Source organism: Apodemus sylvaticus, chromosome 4, assembly GCF_947179515.1.
Source record: "Apodemus sylvaticus chromosome 4, mApoSyl1.1, whole genome shotgun sequence".
NCBI lineage: Eukaryota > Metazoa > Chordata > Mammalia > Rodentia > Muridae > Apodemus > Apodemus sylvaticus.
Window position 1 is genome coordinate 29,596,458 of NC_067475.1, and position 26,748 is coordinate 29,623,205.

At 37.0% G+C, this 26,748-nt stretch overlaps 1 protein-coding gene across 6 annotated transcripts in view; it reads left to right on the forward strand.

The window, feature by feature from the left end:
* Gstcd (glutathione S-transferase C-terminal domain containing) overlaps positions 1–26,748 on the forward strand; it is an 86,494-nt gene that overhangs the window by 12,977 nt on the left and 46,769 nt on the right. For all 6 annotated transcript variants that reach the window (XM_052179212.1, XM_052179211.1, XM_052179217.1 and 3 more), the window contains 2 exons: positions 7,421–7,672; positions 10,812–10,905. In XM_052179212.1, coding sequence (XP_052035172.1) covers positions 7,421–7,672; positions 10,812–10,905 — 346 coding nt within the window. The remainder of the gene's footprint in view (positions 1–7,420; positions 7,673–10,811; positions 10,906–26,748) is intronic.

Consider the following 26,748-nt stretch of genomic DNA (forward strand, 5'->3'; position numbering starts at 1 on the left):
GTTAGGGATGTAGATTTTGCTGAACAGAAGTTGTAAAGGGCCAAGACAATGGTGTGCCATGGTGTTGCCATGAACTCTCCACTCTTTGCAGTGGGTCCTAAGCTACACAGTTGATGTCCAGCGCTCTGGGACTTTCTCATGGAAGAGGCCTGGCAGCATCCTGTCTTACTCGAAATTCTAGGAGTAGACTTAAAAGGAATGAATAAAGTGCAGAATTCTTAGTCCCCCTCCTTTGATCCATTTGTTAGACTCCCCTATTAGGAAGTATATTAGGGATTTGGAAGAAATTGTAATGAATGAACTAAAAAGGAATGAACTGAAGTGCAGAACTCAGAGCCCCACATCTGCTACACAAGCTAGCGACCACGAGATATCACACACCCTTCTTTTAAATAGGAATTCTTGTCATTGAAATATAGTTCATGTTCAACTAGAAGGAAAGCTGTCATATTCACTTAAAAATAATAAATTAACAAAGTAGAAGAAAGGTAAGGAAAAGAAAACATGACTAATTTTAATGTATCATCCCTTTGCTTACTTTTAATTGTCATATGAAGTAACAGGTTTCTTTATGGCATTTCCACACATAGGTTATTCTTGCTGATCCTCCTCCCACTGCTCTCCCAACCCCCACCCCATATCCTTCCTTCCCATAGCAGTGCCTTCCTATGTTCATGTCGCACAGAGCTGCTTTCACCTACACCCTTGCTTACATGGATGTTCCTTCCTGCATTGTCTTGTGTGAACTTGTCTTTCTGTTCTTCTGTGTCAGTGTAAGACTTGGGCAGTGCTGGCGGGTTGACACGATTCACTTTACCTTGTGCTGTTCTTGAGCTGCTTTCATTTCTCCATCCATTCCAAAAGGTAATATTGCTATTAATGGAGATCTTGGTTGACAGCTACTCACTTTCAGGGCTTGAAATAGATCATTCCTTGCTTCCCTGGCTCGTAGATCTGCTGATGATTCTGATGTTTCTATGAGTTGGCATTTTCCTCTTATAGGTGTTGGTATTGTCTCTGCTTCGCATTTTCAGAAATCTTGATGTTGATCTGTTACATAGATACTCTTTTCTGGTCATTACTATTAAGGAATTCTAAATGCCTCTTGATTTGATATCTGTCTCTTTCTCTGTGTTTAAGAAATCTGTTACAATTTTATTAAATAAATTGTCTATGCATTTATATTTTATCTCAGAGCCTTTTACCATCTTCATTCTTAAGTTTGGTCTCATGTGTTTTGGAAGTTTTGGTCACATTCACACATCAGAGTTTATCATTGTCCTGATTTGTCCTCTGTCCCTGAAATTTGCTTTCTTAATTGGTCTTTCTTATTGGTGGTGGTGATGAGGATGGTGTTGATGGTGTGTGTGTGTGTGTTGTGTCTTCCTGGGAGCATATGAGTAGACATGTGGATTGTATGTATGAGTGTATGAGTGTAGAGGCTAGATATTAGCATTGGGTGTCTTCCTCAGTCACTGTCTTTTTTTGGAGACAGTCTCAAAAGCCTGACCATCAGTGAAATTTGGCTTGTCAGACAGGAAGCTCCACGGTGCCTAGTGTTATATATGGTATTGAGGAACTCAACTTGGGCCTTCCTGCTTGTGTAGCAAGTGCTTTTCCCACTAAACCATCATCTTTCTGGTCCCTGATGTTCTCTTTGGTTTTTTGTTTTTTAGGGGTTTTTTGGGGGGGGAGGATGCATTTTATGAATTGATCCTTTCATTCTGAGACTTTGTTTGGTTTCTGTTTAGAGCCTCAGTTTTCTTGCTGATTTATCTTTCCTCTGTTGTTTTACATTTCTTCTCCAAGTTACTACCCATGTCATGTGCTTTGCTTACTTTCTGGTGTAGGTCCTGAGCTGATTTTGTTGCCTTGTTCATCTGCTTGTTTGTGTTCTCTACGGATCCTTTTAAATGTGCGACTCTGATGTCCTTTGACCTTTCAGTGTTCTCACTATCTTAGGAGTTATGAGTTTAGGAAAGAGTTGAAGTATTTTTCTGTGTTTTAAGTTCAATTCTCTTAGCATCTAACTTATTTCCAGGCAGTTAAGGATTTTATAAAGAACTATAAATTTTTTGGCTCCCACAGTGCCTTGTAGATAGCATTTTTTAAAAAAACATTTTAATCTAATTCAAAATGAATAATACATTTTATAAGGTATTGAGGACTAGCACACATTTTCCTCAAGTCTCATGAATTATTTATTTTTGGAAATTTCCATTTGATTCAGATTATGATTGACTAGGAAACCATGGGAAAAAAATCATAATATGGAAAAAATATGGGTGCAGAGGCTGCTATAGTTACCTTTTTCAATTCTTAATATTTATTTTATTTTTGATTTTTGCTTCAGTGAAACATCCTCTAACTCATCAAGCATGTTCTTTGCCAAACATTATTTTATTTTAATATATAAATTATAATGGTATACTATAGGGATGATAATGTTCACAAAAGGAAAGGAAGTTTAGGTAGTTATTAATCAAAATGAGACCATAAACTCTAGTCCATATTTCTCCAGAGGGTTGAAAATGTTTCTTTAACTACTAAAAATACTACAACCATGGACACTTTATAGGCATAAAATTGTGTTAAATTTAAATTATTACACAATTTGCTTAAAGTTCAACTTACTGCTTTCTCCATTAAGCAGTTAGAGATATTTATAAGTATATATTAGCATACTTGGTTTTCATATAGCACTGTCCATTTATCTTTCTAAACTTCGTATATTGAGATCCTCCTAAATGTAATGAAGGGCAGAGACATTGGAATATATTGTTAGCCATGATTTATAGATGAAAATGTGTGCAAACTAGAAGGTGATTAGAGAGAGGATTAAACTATGACAAGCAATGGGATAAACTTGATACAAGTTGTAAATTCTGAGTAAGTGTGAGTGTTTTCAAGTCTGTATAACAGTATCGCTGGGTTGTACAGTGAGCTTGTTTTCTAAGGAGCTGCCAAGCTGTCTTTCCACATAGTCTCTGTTGCTCCACATCCTCACTGTCTCTTGTGTTGTGTTTTGGAATTTTGTTATTATAATAGGTATATAGTGATGCCATCTTAATTTTCAATTTTCTTTCTTTTTTCTTTTTTTTATTTTCTATATTCTTTGTTTACATTCCAAATGATTTCCCCTTTCCCAGTTCCCCCCTCCACACATGTCCCATAAGCCTTCTTCTCTCCACCCATTCTCCAATCGCTTCCCTCCTTTTTCTCTGTCCTGGTAATCCCCTACAATGCTGGATCAGGCCTTTCCTGGATCAGGGGCCTCTCCTTCCTTCTTCATGGGAGTCATTTGTTATGCTAATTGTGCCTTGGGTATTCAGAGCTTCTGGGCTAATTAATATCCACTAATCAGAGATTGCGTTCCATGTGTATTATTTTGTGCTTGGGTTACCTCACTTAGGATGATATTTTCCAGTTCCAACCATTTGCCTAAAAAATTCATGAATTCATTGTTTTTAATTGCTGAGTACTATTCCATTGTATAAATATACCACATTTTCTTTATCCATTCCTCCATTGAGAGACATCTGGGTTCTTTCCAGCTTCTGGCTATTATAAATAAGGCTTCTATGAACATAATGGAGCATGTGTCCTTACTGCATGCCGGGGAATCCTTTGGGTATATGCCCAGGAGAGGTATAGCAGGGTCCTCCAGAAGTGTCATGTCCAGTTTTCTGAGGAACCGCCAGACTGATTTCCAAAGTGGTTGTACCATCTTACAATCCCACCAGCAATGGAGGAGTGTTCCTCTTTCTCCACATCCTCTCCAACATCTGCTGTCTCCTGAGTTTTTAACCTTAGCCATTCTGACTGGTGTGAGGTGAAATCTCAGGGTTGTTTTGATTTGCATTTCCCTAATGACTAATGATGTTGAGCATTTCTTAAGGTGCTTCTCGGCCATCCGAATTTCTTCAGGTGAAAATTCTTTGTTTAGATCTGTACCCCATTTTTTAATAGGGTTATTTGGTTCACTGGGATCTAACTTCTTGAGTTCTTCGTATATGTTGGATATTAGCCCTCTATCAGATGTAGGGTTGGTGAAGATCTTTTCCTAATTTGTTGGTTGCCGTTTTGTCCTTTTGACAGTGGCCTTTACCATATAGAAACTTTGTAATTTTATGAGGTCCCATTAAGCATTTGACAAAATTCAGCATCCTTTCATGCTAAAAGTCTTGGAAAGAACAGGAATTCAAGGCACATACCTAAACATAGTTAAAGGAATATACAGCAAACCGGTAGCCAACATCAAACTAAATGGAGAGAAACTTGAAGCAATCCCACTAAAATCAGGGACTAGACAAGGCTGCCCTCTCTCTCCATATTTATTCACTATAGTAGTTGAAGTTCTAGCTAGAGCAATTAGACAACCTAAGGAGGTCAAAGGGATACAAATTGGAAAGGAAGAAGTCAAATTATCACTATTTGCAGATGATATGATAGTATATTTAAGTGATCCAAAAAATTCCGCCAGAGAACTCCTACAGCTGATAAACAACTTTAGCAAAGTGACTGGTTATAAAATCAACTCAAGCAAATCAGTTGCCTTCCTATACTCAAAGGATAAGCAGGCTGAGAAAGAAGTTAGGGAAATGACACCCTTCACAATAGCCACAAACATTATAAAGTATCTTGGTGTGACTCTATCCAAACAAGTGAAAGATCTATACAACAAGAACTTCAGGTCTCTGAAGAAGGAAATCGAAGAAGACCTCAGAAAATGGAAAAATCTTCCATGCTCGTGGATTGACAGGATTAATATAGTTAAAATGACCATCTTGCCAAAAGCAATATACAGATTCAACGCAATCTCCATCAAAATCCCAACTCAGTTCTTCACAGAGTTAGAAAAAGCAATTCTCAAATTCATCTGGAATAACAAAAAACCCAGGATAACTAAAACTATTCTCAACAGTAAAAGAACTTCTGGGGGAATCAGTATCCCAGACCTCAAGCAGTACTACAGAGCAATAGTGTTAAAAACTGCATGGTATTGGCACAGTAACAGGCAGGTGGATCAATGGAATAGAATTGAAGACCCAGAAATGAATCCACACACCTATGGTCATTTCATCTTCGACAAAGGAGCAGAAAATATCCAGTGGAAAAAAGATAGCCTTTTCAACAAATGGTGCTGATTCAACTGGAGGTCAGCATGCAGAAGAATGTGAATTGATCTATTCTTATCTCCTTGTACTAAGCTCAACTCCAAGTGGATCAAGGACCTTCACGTAAAACCAGACACTCTGAAGCTAATAGAAAAGAAATTGGGGAAAACCCTTGAGGCCATGAGCACAGGGGAAAAGTTCCTGAACAGAACACCAATAGCTTGTGCTCTAATTTTCAATTTTCTAATGATATATGACAATTAGTATTTTATTTTGTTTTTAGAAATTTGCCCATTTTATAGTTTAACTGTTTATTTCCGTATTATAAGTTTATCCTAATGCTTTAAAATTTTTCCATACAGTGTATTTTGATCAGTCTTTCCTCCCCCAAGGTCTGCCTTAATATTTGCATTTCCTACCTCCCCAACTTCATTTTTTAATGTGACTCCCAAAAAATCAAAACAAAAAAATCAAATAGCCAAAAAATAACAATACAAAACAAATAAGCAAAAAGCACACAAACCCCATGAAGTCCTTGTTATGTTGGTCTACCATTCCTGTCATGGAACTTGCCCTGGAGTGTGTTTGATACACCTCTTATCGGTCACAGCAGGCTTTCCCTGTCTGCACAGGTGTCAGCTGTAAATAGTATCTTGGTTAGGGATGGGCTAGTGTGCTGACTTCCTCTTCTCTGTGCTGGGATTGCATCTGGCTTGAATTTGTGCTGAGCTTATGTATTCTATCACAGAGACTGTGACTCACAATTACATCAGCACTGTCATTTCTAAAAATGCTGTCTCCTTGGAGTCGGCTACAGCTTCTGGCTGTTATCATGTTTTTACCTCCTGTCTGCATAGACCCCTGAACCTTGAGTAGAGGGGTTTGCTAAAGACATCCTATTTAGGGCTGAGTGCTCCAAGGTCTCTCTCTGCCATTGTCCTGTAGTGGGTTTCTGTGTTAATTACCATCGACTTCAAAAACAAATTTCTCTAGTGATGGCTTGTTGTTGTACTAATATGTGGGTATAACAATCTGTCAGTAGTTGTTTTATTGCTATATTCCTTTAACAGAGCAATACCATGACCTATGTAGTCTCAGATTCTTGGTCACATTAGTAAGGTCAGATGTAGGTTCCATCTCATGAAGTCAGTCTTACAGCCAGTTTTTAAAAGTTGTCGGTTATTCCCATAACACTATTGTACTAGTATATTTTATAAGCAGGTTATTATTGTAGGTCACAGGGTTTGTAGATGGGTGATATATTGATGACTTTTCCCATCTGGTAGCATTCAGAATGCTCCAACACCAGGAATGCTAGTCAGTAGGGGCAAAGCATCCAGTTAGGCACCAGCTCAGTTTTTCTGTTTGATGACACAAGTAATGTCTTCAGCAATATTGCATTAGTGAATATTAAAACCTTAGAAGACTTCACTAGAGAAGATATGCAAATGACAAATAATACAAGGTGTTCACTGTCATTAATCATAAGGAAAGGAAAACAAACATTATTATGAGGAACTACTGAATGCCCGGAATTTTATGGCAGTGACAAGTGTTGTCAAGAGGAGAAGGACTGGGGCCAGCACAGTGGCTCAGTAGGAGAAAGTATTTGGCACGTAGGAGAAAGGAGTAGCCCCACCAGCCTGGTGGTCTGCATTCATGTACAGATTCCACAGTGGAAAGGAAAAGCTCGTGAGGGTTGTCCTCTGACCTCCACACATCTGCTGTGGGTAGCAAGCCAATGCCTGTACTCAACACATATATCATGCACAAACACTAACAATAAATAGAAATTAAAAATGGAGGAACTGGAATCTTCACAATGGGAATATACTTTGGTACAGCCACCATAGAGAATAATTGAATAGTTTGAACCTACTAGTTCTGTTCCTGATAGCCAGTACCTATCCCAAACAGTGTCCCTCAACTACTGAATTACCTCTTATGTACAGTTAGAGTGGTTCTTCACAATGACTATTAATACAGAAAGCAAAGTACTAATGAGATTAGCTATATGAGTGGATGTTGGCAACATAATGCTAAATGGAAAAACACAAATACTTCTAATGATTCTATTAACTTGTATAAAAAGCAACATTTAAACTTTGAAAACAGATCACTGGCTCCCTGCAACTAGTTGTGAGCACAGAAGTTTACTGCAAATTTGAATTTCCTAATGTTCATTTGAATTGTACCTTTGAGATGTGTTTTATAATATGTAATACTTGATTAACATTGTCATAAAATCATATATATATATATATATATATATATATATAAAATATCCTTTCTTTTAAAAACAGGTAATTATCTGCAAGAAATTTTCAGAGAAGCTGGAACAGTTTCCACTACTAACCTCTTGGTATCAGAGAATTCAGGACGTGCCAAAAGTCAAAACAGCAGCTTCGAAGTGTGGGATCTACTTCCTATATTTACCAGAATTGCTGAACTCTGCAAGTAAACAGCCTGTGAAGTCTAATGAAGTAGCAGCTGTGGATGAGCAAAATGATCCATTATTTGTAGGAGGACCAAGACCGACTATGACCAAGTTAATGGTATTTAGCTTGTTTTATTACAGTTTTCTTTTAAAAAAAAAAAAATCCCTTTGAGCATACTTTCCCAACTAATAATAATCTTCTGGCATCATCTATTACATTTTATTTCTAGCTATTCCTATCTTTATTTACCAAATAATGTTTCTGCTAGTCTTGTTTTCAAGTCAAAATATGTAGTTTGGAAGTAGTATTTTTTTTTTTAAAGAATTTAAATATTCATGGTGTGAACCAAAAGGAACATCCTATCTGGTCATTTTAACTTAAATTTCCTGTGTTACAGACCTTTCATTTCAGTCTTTAATTTGGTTATTTATTTAGTTAATGTTTCTTGGTCTGGCTTATTCTGATGAATGTGATGGTCTCCATTCCATCCATTTTCATACAAAAAATTTCATTTTTTTCATTTATTTTTGAGATTTCATATATGAGTGCTGTATTTACATTATTTCTGCCTTCCCTGTCTCTTCTCCGGTTGTTTGTGTGTGTGTGTGTGAGAGAGAGAGAGAGAGAGAGAGAGAGAGAGAGAGAGAGTGCTACTTCCATCTCTCAAATTCATGTCCTTTTCCTTAATCTTGTTGTACATACATGTGTACACACACATACACACACACACACACACACACACACACACACACAAAACCCCCACTGAATCCATTTAATGTTGCTTGTATGTGTTTATGTTTTAGGGATGTCCACTTGGGCTTTATAACCAATCGGGAACCTGGTCCTGGGGAGATGGACTCTCTCTCAGCAGCCATAACTGCCTGTAGGCTTTTTTCTAGTGGTAGGGCCTGTGGTATTTACCCTATCTGTGTTTGGCTTGTCAATTGATTGTCATTATACAGGTCTTGTTTAGGTAATCAAATTGTTCCGACTTCACGGGTACAATTTCCTTGCCTTATATAGAAAACACTATCTTGAAGGAAATAGACTAGGCCTGCATCTTACATTCTTCTGCACCTCCTTCAGTGTTCCCTCAGCCTTAGGTGTTATGTTGTAGTTGTATCAACCAGGATTGGACACACCACCCACGCTTATTCTTTGTATTTTAACCAGTTGTGGATTTCTGCAATAGTCTTCATCTGCTGCAAAAAGAAGCTTTTTTCGACTAGGGGCAATGCTACACTTATGTGTAGGTTTAAGGTTAAGTAAGTATTTAGAATTCACATGAGCAGTAAGGTTCTCCTGTAGCTTTCATGACCTCACCAGACACAGGTAGTTTACTATGTTTCTAGTACTAGGTATGAGGTCCCTACCACTGAGCAGTCCCTTAATCCAGTTAGGTAGGTAGGTGTTGGGAAACCACAAGCTAAATACACCACTATTGCATTTGTGGATATTTTTCATGTAGGTCATTTTTATGGTTCGTACCTTCACAGCTGGGTAGAACTCTGTATTACTTTTCTCCCTCTCAGTTTACGTGGTCCCTACACGGATACTGTTAAAGCTAGTTCTCAGGGCAAGTCTTCCAGGTCAGTTCTAGCTCAGGTCCTCCAAATCCTGTGTCTGAAGTGTGTGATGTCCTCAACAATCTGGTCTGGCCTCTGAGTTCTGGGAGGTCGCCAAGGCCAATGTCAGGAGAGATTGATGACTTAAAGTTAAATAGAAAAATAAATACCTGTTTACTTTCCAAAGTGTGTATGCTTGAGGAAGGTACATTTTGATGTAGTGCCTCAATATGATGTATTTTTTTTAAAGACCCTAAAGTAGGAATTAGATTAGAAATGAATAGAAACAAAGTCAGAGTAAAGGCAATAGAAATGAGATAAGTGATCTCAGACAGACATGTTTTCTAGAAACAAATGAGTACTCGATTTCTAGATCTGCAGTCACATCTGAATCCCTAGGAAAATGAAGGGTTTTTCTTTTGGGACCCAAAATCAATTAATTTTCATAATAGAAAGTAATTTCATGAGTAACTGTTATAGTTAAAGGTGAATTATCAGCAGTTTTTACTATATTTACTTGCCTTGATATATTTTGCTTTCTCTTGAGAATGATGGAAATTCTTAGTGTTTCCCACTCTGGCCTTACTTGTGGGTTCAAGTGATCTGCCTCAGACTTTGTAGTGCTGGCTTAAAGATGTACACACCATCCCTGGCTATAAATTTTCCTTCAAATAGGTTTCCTGTAGATGATGATATCTGAACAGTGGTCATATGTGTTGTGGGATGTAGACTCACATTTTGTGATTGGAGAAATATATAAATCTATTTTTGCCATGCCACTGTCTATAGGTCAGATAACTGTAAACTTTGGCAGGTTCCTTGTTGGTTAGTCAGTTGGTTTGAGATGGAAGTCATGTAACAGGCTAGCCTACGACTCCTGATCCTCCTGCCTTCACTGCCCAAGTGCTGGATTAAAGCAGCAGGTTACCACACCTGGCTTTAGATGCACAAATTCTAACATAGCAGAAAACCTGACAGGCAAATTAGTGAAATAAAAAACAGTTCTTTAAGTTTTTGAATTCATTAGAGATAAATTGATAGGGTGATGTTCTGACACAGGAGTTCTGTTGGCAGTTTTTAGGTACAGTAAACGTAGCTTCCAGTTTAAATAGATGGCTTTTGTGTATAAAGATAGGCATTAGTGGACGATGAAAGGTCAGAATTTTTAATAGTCTATGAACATATTTTGATAAAGTTTTGTTTTCAAGCGACTTTTTTCTATTACACCATTTACTTTATGTATATAGTGTGGTGCCTGCATGTATATGTGAGCACCACACAATTGCCTGGTACCAGAGGAGGTCAGAAGACATTGAATTCCCTGCAACTATGTTAACGGCGGTTGAGAGCTGCATGTGGGTGCTGAGAATCAAACCCAGGTCCTCCGCAAGAGCAACAAGTGCTCCTAACTCCTGAGCGGCCTCTCTGCCCGTCTTGTATTGGCTTATTACTTTTAAATGTTCTCAGCATTACTTGTTGTTACCATAATTAAAAAACAATAGCAAGGTACTGATTTTAAAATAAGATTTTATATTTTACATAACATTATGTACTCCTTATGTAACTAAATATTTTGGTGCACGTGTTATTATTACTTTTAACCACCCTTGTCAGTGTACAAAATAGAAATGTGGCCTTGGAAAACAGGGCTTTATTAATTCATTAACCTGAGAGCCTCCTTCCTCTTCTAGGAAAAGGGCATTAAAGCGACCTTCTCTCCGCACCCTTGTCCGGCTTGGACCCTTGACTGGAGCAGCCTTCCCGCTGCCATCAGCCCGAGGGAAGGTGAGCTTCGCTTTGCTGGGTGGTGGAAGGGTTGGTTCAGCCTGGATGCTTCCCTCAGAGCCATCTTCCCACACTTGAAATGTCTCTCTATATTTGATATTTTAGTAGCATAGCTAATACCCAATGTGTATTCATTTTAATTTTAGAATTTCATATCAATAATAGATTTTCATAACTCAGATCTGTTGCTTTCCGTGTTTCCCTACACCAACTTCATTAAATTCTCTTCCCCTTGTTGACATATTTTAAACAAATGTTAAGTTTTATTTTTAGAATATACAAATGACATTATAAATAACTACAATTCCATTTATCAAATGTAATAAAAATTAAGAAAATTCCTTCATCATCTAGTAATTTATAAATCTTTCCTCAACCATCCAAAGTCTTATTTTATACAAATTTCTCTTTATTGCTTGGTGTTTATTTGAACAACTATATCTTATTACCTTAAGTCATATTTGCTTTGTTTTAAATAAACCTTTTCATGGTCATGTTTCTGTTTCCTGACTTTATGATTTTTATGTTAGATACCTTTCTCTAGTAGTTGATATTCATGGGGTTCTAATTCTGCCATTCATTGTTCTGGTGAGTGCACTCCTAATTACTTACTTCCCTGTGGATTTTGTAATGTCACAGTGTGAATTCAGTTTGGCAACACTTTTATCTGTGGTTCTTGACAGTTTAGGGTTAAGGGTAATCTCACAGAAAGAGTTTCTCTTTCTTCATTAAAGCATCTCCAAATGTAGACCCTAGCTTCTCAGTGTGCAGGTCTGCCTCTCTGTTCTTTGTCACTGAGATCTTCTTTTGTTGCTGTTTGGCCTTTTGTCTGTGTCTTCACAGGATCACAGGTTTTGAAGGGTTTTGCTGTTATGTAGTTGTGGTTGTCCCAGCTCTGCAGAGACAGTCACAGACCAGCTTCTTCACCCTGCTCTTCCGGTGCGGGCCTCTGATAGGTAGAGGCCTCAGGACAGGCTTGGTGCCAATTCAAGGTTATTATACCAATTTTCAGCTTTTTATCCTTTTACAAGACTTTATGGATTTTCCTTACACTCAGAAACTCTGTTAAACATATAAAGGGAACTTTATTTTTAAATATCATTTAAAATGCTTTTTTAGGTGGAAATATTTTAGCATAGATCAAAGATTTATTTCTTCAACTATTTTCTTGTTCTTTAGTTTTATTTTGCTGCAAAAAATGTTTTAAAAATATTTAATTAGTTCTCTAATTTTAATCTTAAAATTCAAGGAGTTTTGATCATATTCAACCCTGTCCTCCAAGTCTTCCCAGATCCCTTCTTCCAGGGCCCGCTCATTCAACATTTGTATTTTTTTTTAAAACCCATCAGAATCAATTTGTGCTTTCCAAATATTCTTGGCTGTGTAGCCTTCTCCTGGAGTAGTGTCTACTAATCAGGGGCTGCACACTTAGGGAAATGGACTCTTCCTTTCTCAACAGCTAAAGTAGTTCCTTAGCTGGGCTGGGACTTCATGCCCAGCTCCTCGCTTCCTACCAGGATTTGGTCTTTCTCAGGCTTGCACAAGTCTTGTGCTTCCTGTCACGACTGCTATGAGTTCATATGTGTAGTTGCCCCGCCACACATGTGCCAGGAGACATTTTCCTTACAATCATTATGGCCTCTGACTCTCATGTTCTTTCCACTCCCACAGCAATGTGTGAGTCTCGAGAGGAGGCAATGTATCATGACCAGTTGTGGATCACTATTTAGTCATCTAGTTAGAAGAGACAGATGTGGTTTTATAAAGGGTCAAGTGAGAAGAAATGAACAGGAAGATTAAACTGGGTGGAGGAGGGGGAAAGCAGATGTACAGAATGTAAGAGAATGCCGAATGCTCAGCCCCGTGGAACACAGGTGCACCTGATGCGCACAAGACGAAGAGGACATCAGAGCCCTGGCACAGTTGTGAGCCGCCATATGTGTGCTGGGATCTGAACCTGGCTCCTCTGTCAGAGCAGCAAGTTCTTACATGTATGTATATATACCACATACATATGTGCAGGCAAAATACATAAATCTTAAAAATTAAATTAAAACAAAGGCCAGAGCCAGGAATGTATTATTCCCTTTGGGAGTTGTTGGCCAGTGAGATCTCAGACCCAAAACATTACAGCCTATTGCCAATGCTCTGGATCACCCTCCAGAACATGGCAATAAGAGCCTGTTGCTGAGACACTGCATGCTTGAGTCACAGAACATGGAGACACGGAGCTATTGCTGACCTAGAAACCTCATTCCTGTTTGCATCCCGTTTATTGGGTCACCTGTTTTTTATAAATAGTGGGGAAAATAAAAAGATTGCATAGATAGATCACTGTGGATTACTCACAAACCAGTCATTGACGAGTGCCTGCGAAGTTCTCACTCCTGGATAACAGAATTGTCTTGTGTCTTAGATTTGATGTTTTCTACTTCATTGATTGAACTATATATAAACAAATTAATGGCTAATGTGAGAACCACGCTCTTTTGTGTTTTCCTAACAAAGGCTATGTTCATCATTAGGATCAGTTCTCAGTCTCACCAATCTACCATTCTCTACTCTAACCTATTTTTCTCCATATATCTTGCATTATCACCTTTCAGTTTTCCTTTTAAATCTATATTAATTATCTCTCTATCCTCAATTTTACTTTCAACCAGTATGCCATAATTTTCATAATTTCTTGCCTATTCACATACACTCATCCTTTAAGAATCAATTTATATGCTACTTAACTTACTAAGCCATGTTTCATGGAGTCTCCTGTCTACATTGAAAACCTAGTTGGGCTTGCGTAGGTAGCCTGTGGCCAGATGGTCAACTTCTCTGTATTTTTGTTGCCTCAGTCGCATCTATAAAGGGATGATAATGATATTGTCTTTTTCTTCGCTCAGTGAATTAACATGTAAAGCACTCAATACAATGCCTAAGTAAATTGTAAAATGTTAAATGTTAGTTAATATAGTAGTTGGAATTAATCACTCCCCAACATCTTTAAATTTATTATTATGTGTGTATGTGTGATGTTTGTGTTTTAGTGTGCATGCCATGGTGTGTGTGTGAACATATGGTGCATACATCACGTGTCATGGGGCAGATATCTTATGTTGCTTCTCCTACCTTTACGAGCAAGAGATTGAACTCAGGCTTTCATACAAGCACCTTTTTATCTGCTGAGTCAGCTTGCTAGTCCTACCATTGGTATTGTGTATGTGTGTGTGTGTGTGTGTGTGTGTGTGTGTGTGTGTGTGTGTAAAGGGTATCTTCCTCAGTTTCTCTCCACAATTATATCATTTTCTGCTATAGGATTTCTCACTGAACCCGGAGCTCATCCACTTGGCTAGGACGGCTGGCCAGGGATCTCTGTTTTCACTATGTTCAGTGCCGGCGTTGCAGATGTATGCCAACACACCTGGCTTTTATATTGGTGCTAGAAATCTGAATTCTCCTCCCCATGTTTGCTTGGCAAGTACTTTACCAGCTGAGCTATTTCCCTAACCCCATCCCCAGTGCTGTCTTATACTTTAACTTTGGTTATTGTATCATACTTCTTGTCCAGTATAATTACTCACTTGCGTGCTTTTCTTCTCAAACATACTCTAAGTGAGACTAGAAGTCCTTTAGATAGGCATGCAGCAATTTTATTAAACTTAATACATTTAAGCTACAGTTCTTTTTCTTTTAACTCCAATTCTCCCTAACATAGGAGAATAATTGAAATTATTTAGTTTAAAGAAAAGAGAGCTAAAGATTTGATTTAAAAACAAAAAACAAAAAAATAAAACCCCCCCAAAAAAAAACCTGGAATAAATTTCGACTCATTTCGCTTTACACCTAAATATGTAACTAGTCCCAGGAGCATTCTGATGCACAGCCATCCTGCAGGTATCAAAACAGGACACTTAAATCAGCATATAGGATTATCTAACCAGTAGTCTTCTGAAAGCAGCATGTTTAACTTTATGTCTCTTTACTCTAATAATGATTTCTAGATTGTTTCTTATAACAATGTGGTTTCTGAGTAGCTGTGGCTTTTTCCCCCTGTCTGTCTGGATTTGGATTTTTCTGCTGTTTTCTCAGACTAATCAGCCCCAATGTTATCATTACATTTGTTCATTTGCTTAGTCCTATAATATAAAAACAAACTTTAGAATTACTTTAACCACGTTTATATGAAACTTTTGTCTAACTTGACAACTATATAGTTTATAGTTTATACGAACTTAATGCTGTGGCATCAGAATTCTCATGAAGATAATTTTAATCTTTACAAGATAAATTCTGTCTTTACAAAAGGAATGTTTTAAGTTATTTTACTCATGTCTACTGCTATCAAGAGATTTGGTAAAAATTTCATTATTCGGCCACCAAGCTCATGCTACAGCAGACTGTCCATTTACATACCCTATTATGATAGAGTAATGCTGTGTGACTTCCTATGATAAACTAATAAGCATCGTCTGAGCCTGAGAACTTAGGCCCAGAATCACCTACTCTTCTTTTTTTTTTATAAATTTTTATCTTCTGAGTTCAAACATGGGAATGGATTTAGTCTTTTTCTTAAAACCAAGAACAAAGGTTTCCTATACCACCTGTTCCACAGACTCCTTGCCTTGGTAGCTTTCTCGAGTCTCCAGTATTTCTTAGATGGATTAGTCCTCTTTTACAAGTAGTTACTAATTCCAGGAAATTTCTATAACTTGTTGGAGAGAAGAGGCCTAAAAGTATTACTTGAAAGATGATAAAGGTGAGAACCCGTTTCATCCCATCCCTTCCCTCCTGTTTCGGTCTCCTGCCCTCCTAGGCAGTATTCTTGCTTCAAGCCACGCCCAGCTCTTCCTAGCAAGATATTTGAAGTCCATGTTTATGTATGTTAATTATAGAAGACCAAAATGTTTAATTTGAAAGCTTATTATGATGATGACCACTTAAGTAAATACTCAGTTTTTCCCTTCTTGTTTTCTGCAGAGTAGTTGAGGTATAAAGAAGGAATTGACACATGATATAAACTAGTTAAAATGGGCCTCAATATAATAAGGCCATTGCTCTTATCCGAGCTGCTGTGTTCTGCGTCTACAGACCCACTGGACCATTCACCACCAAAGCCTCGTGTGCACCAGCCAGCGCCCACCACTCAGCAGCACTCCTAGGCCCAAGCTGTCTCTTCATTTAGCACCAGGAATTTGGTTAATCAGGGGACCCTGTGGGCAGTGCCTTCAGGAGACAATAGAGCTGAAGTGAGGATGGAGGCCTAGAAGGAGTCTCTCCCTGTGTAGATGAGGCTCTACTGTATGGAAATACAGCCATGTTCTAGTCCAAATACTTGGGCATATTCTAAATTCTTTGACTGTTCTTGTCAGAACGTCTGGAGTTCCAAAAGTACCCAACCGTGCAGGTTAGTAGTGCCCTTTCTCAGAGATTGCCAATCATAAAATCTTGTTCTAGGGCCTTGAGGTAGAGTGCACTGGGTGCTTTTGAGTGATAACCCTTCTTCTCACTCTAGGACATCCACTTGCATTATCTATAGGGTTGTTAAAACAGATTGCTTCTTCAGTGTTCCCCATGCAGGCCATGGGGAGAGTGCTTACACTGGCTTTCTGAGGTGTCTGTAGCTGCAGCTACTTCTGTTGCTTAGGGACTTCATTGTATGTAGTGATAGCCTGGAGTAAGATGTCACAATTCAAGGCTGCTTCAGTCTTAGCCACCAAATAACATGGATAACATCAAAACTTTGTAAAAACTCTCTTGCAACTTAATTCTTCTTCCATTTTGATAATGGGGTAAACCTATGCACACCTCTTAGCATTTGCCAACTATTAGAAATTTACTGTAGAGCAGTTCCCTTAGAAAATATAAACTGGGACAGAAGTCTCCTAATAACATAATGAAAATAATTGTTTCACAACTTTTTTTCTGACATAATAGTGTATTTTTTCTACTTTGCCACATTTGCTATTACTACAAATTAGCATATATATTGTTTCTTTTAAGAAGATTGTCAGTGTCTGAAGGTTAAAAACAAAATTCTCCTTGACATTTTTGTTTACAATTTAATACCTTTAAATTATAATGATATTATATCTTAAACTTTTTAGTTTTTAAAAAACTAAAAAACACACCAAGAAAACGAGATCAAAGTTGTTTTTTTTTTGTTCTTACTGGGAAAATTTTTCCTAAAATAAATGGATCCTTAGTTTTTATTTTTTAAAGTTATACTTAACTGTGAAAAAAAAAATCTGGGCAGATTTAATTCAGAACTCTCCAAATGTTTTCTCTGATGTTCAGAGTAAAGTTCTCAATAAACACTTAACTTTGTCTTATTATCTAAAGTTAAGTGCCTCAAAAATTGTAATAACACAAAACTATCATGAAATCATTTAGAAGATCAGATGCAATGAAGAGGATTTTTATTTGTCTACCTGTATTCTTGACTCAGTCAAAATGTTCTCTTGACTCAGTCAGAAAACACTGATAAACATTGCTAATAGCCATATAAAATGTTATAGTCACCCTGGAAAATGCTTTGGTAACTTTTTTTAATTAATTAATTTTATTTTTGAAATTTTGTGTGATGTATTTTGATCATATTCTTCTTACTCTGCAACTCATCCCAGATCCTCTTCACCCCCTTATGGATACAACTCAATGTTTTTTCTCTCTCAAAAAAAGGGGGAAAAATCCGAAACAAAATCAGTACTAACAAAATCAAACAAAATCAGTAAGAAAAAACCTAAATGTAAGCCTAAATGTAGCAAAATACAAAGCACACAAAAGAGAGTCCATTTGGCCACTCCTCCTGGTCAGAGGAGCTGCCCTGAGTCCGGTTGGTTTATCCAGTGCCACTCCTCTGGAGAACACTGATTTTCCTTCTCTCAGCATGCATCGGTTGTACATCGCTTCTCAGTAAGCAATGGGACGGTGTGCTCACTTTAACTTCTCTGTGCTGGGGATTTTGTCTCTCTTGAATTTGTGCAGGTCTTATGTGGTGTCAGAGTCTCTGAACTCTGAACGCCTGTGTTTATCAGTCCTGTTGTGTCTACAGGATTCTGTTTCTTTGAAGTTATCCACTATGTCTTCTGTTGCCATAGTTCTTCTTCATGTATTGTAGACGTCCCTGAGCTTTGAGGTGGGGGGAGGAGGTGATAAAGACACCCTGTTTAGGGCTGAGTGCTCCAAAGTCTCATACTTTCTGAACATTTCCACTTGTGGGTTTCTCCCTTGGACCCAGGGCTGTCAGGTTACTATTGGCCAAATTAACAGGGCCAGGTATAGGTTATCTGTGGAGTGGGCCTTAAATCAAAGCAAAAGCAGTTGGTTATTTTCTTAAATAGATGTTGCCACTAGTGTATCTCTCAGACAGTCACTGTTGTAAGTCAGGGTTTGTACCTAAGTGAAATTACTCACTCTCTTTCTCAGTAGCATCAGGAGTGTCTTCCAGCACTGCACTTCTAGGACTCCTAGTCACTATGGTTGATGCTTCTGGGCTGTGCACCAGCTTAATTTCTCCATGTTTGCTGACATAATTAAATGCTGTGTTGAGCAATGGGGCCTTATTTGGGGTGGGGCTTATGGATCCCCTTTAGTCAGTGACTCAACAAGCTGTAATCTGGAACAGGGGTTTGCCTTGGTGCCATAAGTTGTCTGGTTGGAGTACTTGTCTCTCCCATTGCATGGGGACTCTTTAGGAAGCTTCTACAGTAGGTGGTTTTCAATTATGTCTTCTCAAACAGCCTTTAGTATAGATTAGCAAGTATTTTATATAGTAGGATATAAAGTCCTTTAGGTATGTGTCCAAGAGTGTTATACTGGACCTTGTGGTAGTTGATTTCCATAGTGGATTTACAAGTTTGCACTCCAACTGGCAGTGAATAAGTGGTCCCTTTTCCCTTCATCCTTGCCAGCATCTTCTGTCATATATTCTGTTAATGTTGGCCATTCTGACTAGGGTGAGACGAAATCTCAAAGTAGTTTTAATTTGAATTTTCCTGACAGCTTAGGGTATGAAGCGTTTTTAAAGTACTGTGGCCATTTGTGTTTCATCCTTTGAGAGCTCTTTGAGTCCATTTAATTATCGACTGCATTTGTAATTGGGTTACTTATATTCTTGGTGATCAATTTTATTCAAGTTCTTTTTATATTTTAGAATTTTCCTGTCCCACTGAATTCAAGTGTGTTCCCATTTTCTCTTTATAAGACCCATGGTGTCTAATTTTATGAAGTTCTTAATCCACTTGGAATTTTGAGTTTTGTGCTAGGCATTCAATACAGATCTGCTTTCATAATGTCTCTTAAGTTTGAGTATGTTATCTTTTCATTTTCATTCAGTTCTAAAATTAATTTCTGTCTTGACTCATTTTTCACTCAGTAGGGAATTATTTAGTGTCTCCAGCACCCTACATAGCTTAAATACACATAGTGTATGGCTCATTTTATTTTATCTAACTCTATATTATTTCATTTTATTTTACTTTTTGAGACAAGATCTCACTGTGTAGCCTTGGCTAGCTTAGAACTTCTGTGAGCTGAGGCTGGCTTGGAATTCACAGAAATACATCCACCTCTTGAGTGCTGCGATTAAAGGGATGGGCTACCGTACCTTGCTGTGGCTCAGTTTTTGTATCTTTTGTATTTTTGTTTTTGTTTTTCTGTTTGTAAATTATGAGACTAGATTTTCTCCTTTTCCTTTTTAAAAGTGTATTAAGTGTGGTATGTGATCAAAGAGTAAAAAATTAAGTTATACGTTCTTCTATCTTCTAGGGATAGCCTTTGAGAATACTTTTTATAGATCTTCCCAAAGGAAGACTAATGTGGCTTATTTCCCAGAAAAGTTATCAGCCACTGTTTAGAATTGATGACATTAGATGTTTAAAAAGTAGTATTTGATATGAGGAAATATCTACATGATTATGCAAGTTTATCTGAAGTTTATTTCTATTAAGACAAGCATACAATTACTACAATTAAGACAATGTACTACTGGACAATGAAGGTGATTTGGATCTCATTTGTTACTGCACTAGGCAGTATGTTTTGAATTCATTGATAAAGAACTAGATTACAAAGTCAAAGATGAATACTGTTAGTAATCCTTCACAGAGATTGTATTGCTACAGAAAATTAACCTAGGCTTTTCATGACTGAAGCCCAGCGCTGCTCGAAGCTTCCGACCTCGGCTAGTGCTCAACTGCAGCTGTGGAGAGCACTGTCACCCAGAGCCTTCCTGGGTCTCCTGAGCCTCTTCTGGTCCTACTGTGGGACACCTGAGCCTCTTCTGGTCCTACTGTGGGACAGCAGCATGAGCCTTTTCTTAGGGCCAAAGATCTGCATACACTTCAAGAAAATAGCTTGAACTAAGAGTTTTGTTGTTTGTTTGTTTGTTTTACTTTTCTACCAGTTTTCTGTCATCACAGATAATTCGGCCATAGTTAATGGGCTTAATGCTTTATAATGGGGCAGCTTTTGCTGAAAATTCATAAATATTGAAGTAGGTCAATTTTTGGTTTTAATGGTATTTAAGTTACTGTGTTGGCATTATGAGAAATGGAGAAAACTTTCTGTTCTAAACCAAAGATACGTGTTAAAGTGTTCATTTGCAGCCGCCAGCATCACTCCACTGAAGATAAAAGAACTGGCTGCAGAAAATATTGGCAAATGTATATGTCAACTCTATATACTTTTCCAGAAAGTTCTAAAAGACTTCTGTTCCTTATTAGCAAAGCTAATTCTATTTTAAGTATTATCTCACATAATTTACTCTTAAATTTCTTTGTATAATTTTAAACATTTCACTGTAAATAACGTAGTTTTTAAACTTAAAAACCTCGTAATATAGTTGATTGTTCAAGGATTATTTTGTATGCCTAAGGGTCATAATTATATTTGGAGATGAGCCCATTAATAATGAGTGTTGTTACTTTCCTGCTTATAAAAAGTAATGAGCATTAGGTCTTTCAGTTAACTTGGCATGCTCCATGCTGTTCCAGACCACTGTTATAGAGTCAGCCCTACTGCACAATGAACTGTTCTCTTCTGTGCATTAAACTACTTCCGCGCAGTACCCAAACTTACTCATTATTTTTTATTTAATTAGGCCAGCTCCCATTACAGAGAAACTCAAAGAAAGAAAATTTGGCTAAGAGCTATGTAAACACAATATCTCAGAAGCACTGAAGCAAGGTAGTTGTCTAAGAAAAATATCCTTAAGCATAGGATAGAAATATAGTTACAATTAGAAAGCTGTATTGAATGGCATATATACACAGTACTTGTAATGAACCCTACAGTACATATAGATATGAACTTTATAAGCTTATTTGTAGAGAAATTGTTTTTATGTAGAAATCTATACTGATATTTGTAATTTGACTACATTCTTTATATATAAATGCAAAATTTTGTATGTTTTCTAGGCACAAGTAGATGTGTTACATATGATCATACAGACTGCATTTCAGAATTAATTCCTAGGATATTTCTTTATCTTAAAGAGAAGTCATTTTCTTTTAAGACTTTACTCTGGCATATTGTTAGGATAAAATGGAAATATTTTTGTGGCAGTATGCACATTTAATATTACTAAACATTAGAAGTATTTATTGATTAGAGGTTTCATGGGCTATATTTATATATGTGTGTGCGCGCTCTCTCTCTCTCCCCCTTCCCTCCCTCCCCTCTCTCTCTCTCTCTCTCTCTCTCTCTCTCTCTCTCTCTCTCTCTCTCATGTACCTCCACCTCCCCGTTCCTTATGGAATAATAATCTGACCACTTAGCATTTCAGAAAGGTCTTAGAGGAACTGTGAGGGTACCCATAGCTCTTCAGAGGACAGAGAACTGTCCAGGAGTTCATGCAGTAAACCTTCAAGGCAGAGAGTAGGGCGAACTGGAGTGGCAAGCTGCAGACAGCTGGCAGAGACTAAATGCAGAGCCACAAGAGATGTGAGACATCACTGGCCATGGAAAGTCGGAGCTGATGGAGAGTTAAGGAACTAACACTTGTTATGTGACACACAAAAAGACACATGTCTGTCAGTCGACTTAAGGAAGACTCAAGGTCTCCACACACTGTGCTTCCCAATACAGTCACCACTTACAGATGCAGATCCCCTCCTGGGAAGGGCTACACTGAACTCTATTGCTGCTGCCCAAATAAAATTAAATTTATTAGGGAAAGGAACTCTAATAGCATTAGAATGTTTTGGAAAAATAGTTCATCTTCCATAAACTACTTAAATTTATACAAAACTCTCTAAAGGTTACTTTTGTAGTCATACTCGTCCTTGATGATCACCGCTAATTATGACTGTTCATAAAATACGGGGAAGAAGGTTCATGGAGAAAAATTGTGACAACCCTCCAATTACTGAAGTCTTTGCTTAAAAGGCTTGACATTTGAAATAATTTGATCAAAAGCATGTAAAATGAATCTATTAAGAATTTCTCATTTCTTGGATACATTTAGATCTTTGTTGCTGTGATATGGTTACTTCAGATGATTTACTCTGTTTTCCAGCATTGTTTTTACTATTCTGCGAATATTAGCACATTATACTATACCAAATAAATTCCCATTTGTTGACTCTACCTGTGTTATAACCGTGGTGAGGACTGGAGATTATAGAGTAACTTTTGACACAGCTCACATTCTGGAAATAATTACAGTGCTTGCTCTACAGTCAAAGTAAGTTTGTGCATTTTTTTCAAACAGATGGTCTTTTTCATTGTCGGTCTCCCTTCTGTAAACCTTATATTATTAGCAATAATAAGTAAATCATTAAACCAAAACAGCTCTATGTATGAAGACTCCATGTTAGGATGGTTGTCTTTTGCTTTTTGAGATGGTGTCTTACTGTGTAGCCCTGGCTAGCCTGAATTCACCATGAAGACCAGGCTGGCTTCAAATGTGCAGTGATTCTACCTCCTAAGTGCTGGGATTAAAGGCCTATACTGCTTAACCTTTATATACAAACTCTTGCTACATTAGTTGGTTTTTGTTTGTGTGTGTGCATGCCTGTATGCGAATGTGTGTGTTTGTTGCACTAGTGTTAATCACTATTACCTGAGCTTTTATGTGCATCTGTGAACACTTTGTTTACTTGTAAAGGCTTAATTCCATCCTCCTGCTCTTCTATGAAAGAGAACCCCTTGTTAGATGTGAATTAATATACAATAAAAAATAATCTTAATGTCAGTTATAAATGCAATTTTCTCTTTTAAAAGCTAATAATAAAAACTCTAATTGTAACAACATATACTGATTTTACAAAAGGTTTTACTGAATCTTTACATTTTCTTTTATACCTTTTCATTAAGCAGTTTAAAAATTGTCATTCAAAGTCATACTATGTTAAATAACTTAGCTTCTTTATATAACTGTTATATTTGCTCCTGAAAAAAGTAATTGATTTTTGAAAATACAGCCACATAATATAACTTTTAATTTTTAATAGTTTTATAGTGTTCCACAAGTAGATTTAATATATTTTGCCAAATTACCAGCAGTTTAGTATATAGTTTCTCTGAACTTATCAATACCATGCACAGTGGTACCATGAAAACATCCTGTATGCAGATTTTTCTGTGTTGGTAATTCCTCAGTAGGCTCAAAAATATAAATATTTTTGCTGTACATGATGCATATTGATTTTCAAAGCAATTCTACAGTTTTTTTTTTTTTAGGCAAGTAAAGGAAAATAAAAACACTTTATGATAAAATTAAAGATTTACATGGAAAATATTTCAGATAAACACCTTAAAATTGAGAATTTTCATGGAAAATTAAAGAGTAAAGTGGTAGACATGTAAAACATTGCTAAATTAATTGAAATATGGGCCAGAAACATTTTATGATAGAATTGAAGATTTATGTGGAAAATATTTCTGATAAAATTGTAGAAAAATGTAGAAAAACATGTTAGAATTGAAGATTATCATGGAAAATTTTATATAGATATAATAATGGTAGGTATAAAAGTATTCCTAAGTTGATTGAAGGTGGAATTATAAACATTTTCTGATAAACTTAAAGATTTACATGGAAAATATTTCTGATAAAATTGAAGAAATATATAGAAAAACATGTTAAAATTAAAGGTTATCATGGAAATTATATAGATAAAATGATAGGCATAAAGATAATTCTAAGTTGATTGTTGGTGGAATTATAAACATTTTCAGATAACATTGAAGATTTACATGGAAAATATTTCTGGTAAAATTCAAGAAATAAATAGACAACATGTTAAAATTGACTATTTCATGGAAAATTTACATATAAGGTAGATATAAAAACTCTCTAAATTAATTGAAGGTGGAATTAGAAACATTGTGATAAAATCAAAGATTTACATTGAAAACATTTCTGATAAAATAGAGGAAGTATATAGAAAGACATTAAAATTGAAGATTATCATGAAAAATAATGCAGATAAAATGGTAGACATAAAAAACATTACTAAATTAATTAAAAGGGGAATTAGAAACATTCTCTGATAAAATTTATGATTTACATGAGAAATATTTTGTTAGTCTGTGTGTTTTTTATTGGGGAGTTTGAGTCCATTGTTGTTAAGAGATACTAGGGAATAGTGATTGTTGCTTCCTGTTATTTTTGATGTCATTTTTATGTTTGTGTGGGTATCTTCTTTTGGGTTTGTTGGAAGATTACTTTCTTGCTTTTTCTAGGGTGTAGTTTCCCTCCTTGTGTTGGCATTTTCCATCAATTATCCTTTGTAGGGCTGGATTTGTGGACAGATATTGTGTAAATTTGTTTTATCATGGAATATCTTGGTTTCTCCATCTATGATGATTGAGAGTTTTGCTGGATATAGTAGTAGCGTGGGCTGGCATTTGTGTTCTCTTAGGGTCTGTATGAGGTCTGCCCAGGATCTTCTAGCTTTCATCATCTCTGGTGAGAAGTCTGGTGTCATTCTGATAGGTCTGCCTTTATGAGTTACTTGCCCTTTTTCCCTTACTGCTTTTAATATTCTTTCTTTGTTCAGTGAATTTGGTGTTTTGATTATTATGTGCTGGGAGGATTTTCTGTTCTGGTCCTGTCTGTTTGGAGTTCTGAAGGCTTCTTGTATGTTCACGGGCATCTCTTTCTTTAGGTTAGGGAAGTTTTCTTCTACAATTTTGTTGAAGATATTTACTGGGCCTTTAAGATGTAAATCCTTGCTCTTGTCTATATCTATAATCCTTAGGTTTGATCTTCTCATTGTGTCCTGGAGTTCCTGGATGTTTTGGGTTACCAGCTTTATGCATTTTGCATTTTCTTTGACTGTTGAGTCAATGTTTTCTATGGTAACTTCAGCACCTGTGGTTCTTTCTTCTATCGTATTCTGTTGTTGATGCTTGCATCTATGACTCCTGAATTCTTTCCAAGGTTTTCTATCTTCAGAGATGTCTCACTTTGTGATTTCTTTATTCTTTCTACTTCCACTTTTAGATCCTGGATAGTTTTGTTCAGTTCCTTCACTTGATTGTTTGTGTTTTCCTGTAATTCTTTAAGGAATTTTCGTGTTTCTTCTTTAAGGGCTTCTGCCTGTTGACCCATGATCTCCTGTATTTCTTTAAGGGATTTTTGTGTTCCCTCTTTAAGGGCTTTTACCTGTTGACCCATGTTCTCCTGTAGTTTTTTAAGGGAGTTATTTATGTCTTTCTTGAAGCCCTCTATCAGCATCATGAGATATGTTTTAAATCCAATTCTTGCTTTTCCGGTGTGTTGGGGGTATCTGGGACTTTCTGTAATGGGAGAACTGGGTTCTCATGTTGCCATGAGGCCTTGGTTTCTGTGGGTAGAGTTCTTGTGCTTGCCTTTCACCATCTGGTTATCTCTGGTGCTTGTTGGTATTATTGTCTCTGACTGGAGTTTGTTCCTCCTGTGAGCCTGTAAGCCTGTGTCCTTACTCCTCTGAGCTCAAAAGTGAAGGCACTGCTGGGAGATCTCTCTCTCCTGGTGGGCTGTGCACAGAAGGCTGTGGAGTCTCCCCGCTCCCTGGTGCCAGTGCCAATGGTGGGTGGAAGACTTCCGTCCCAGCTGCTCCACTGATCACAGAAGGCTGTGGAGTCTCCCCAGTTCTACAGGTTTAATCTTACCATGACACATGTTCCAGGCTCTACTGCACTCCACTCTCATTGGCATTAACTCACAGAATTCCAAAGGAAAGGAAAGCAACAACTAATAACGATAAGCCTTTTGTTAATCATACAAGGTTTAATATGCTTTATTTACCATATTTTGATTAATAACTCATCTTGTCAATTTAAATGTATTCTGCAAATAAATGTACTACTCTTTATTTGCTAATGACATTTTTATCAGAATGTTGTTCAAGTTTTTAGTGTCAGTTCACTTATTTTTCTCAAAATAGTATCAATTTTTAAGCTTTAGGCTTTATTTGTACCTGTATACGGAACACCATAGCACTAGCAGGTAGTTTCTGGTAGTTCTAATAGACAGCCTCAGATAGGTAAAACAGCATACAGCTTGATATAGCGCTTGACACCAGAGAATCTGGGGGGCAGGGATCATGCTGTTTATTGAAAGGTCCTGGATGAGGGGTTCAGGGGTGACCCTGAGATGGTGGAATGTAGGCCTGAGCAGCAGCTGGAGTCCAAATTTACATTCCTACATTTATTATAATCCAGTCAGCTTTTTTATTTCATTTTATTATGTTTTCTTTGGTTTTGGTTTTGAGACAGAGTCTCTCTCTCTCTCTTTCTCTCTCTCTCTCTGTGTGTGTGTGTGTGTTTGTGTGTGTGTGGTGTATGTTTCTGGCTGTCCTGGAACTCACTACACAGGCTAGGCTAGCCTTGAACTAACAGATTTACTAAGTAGTTTTT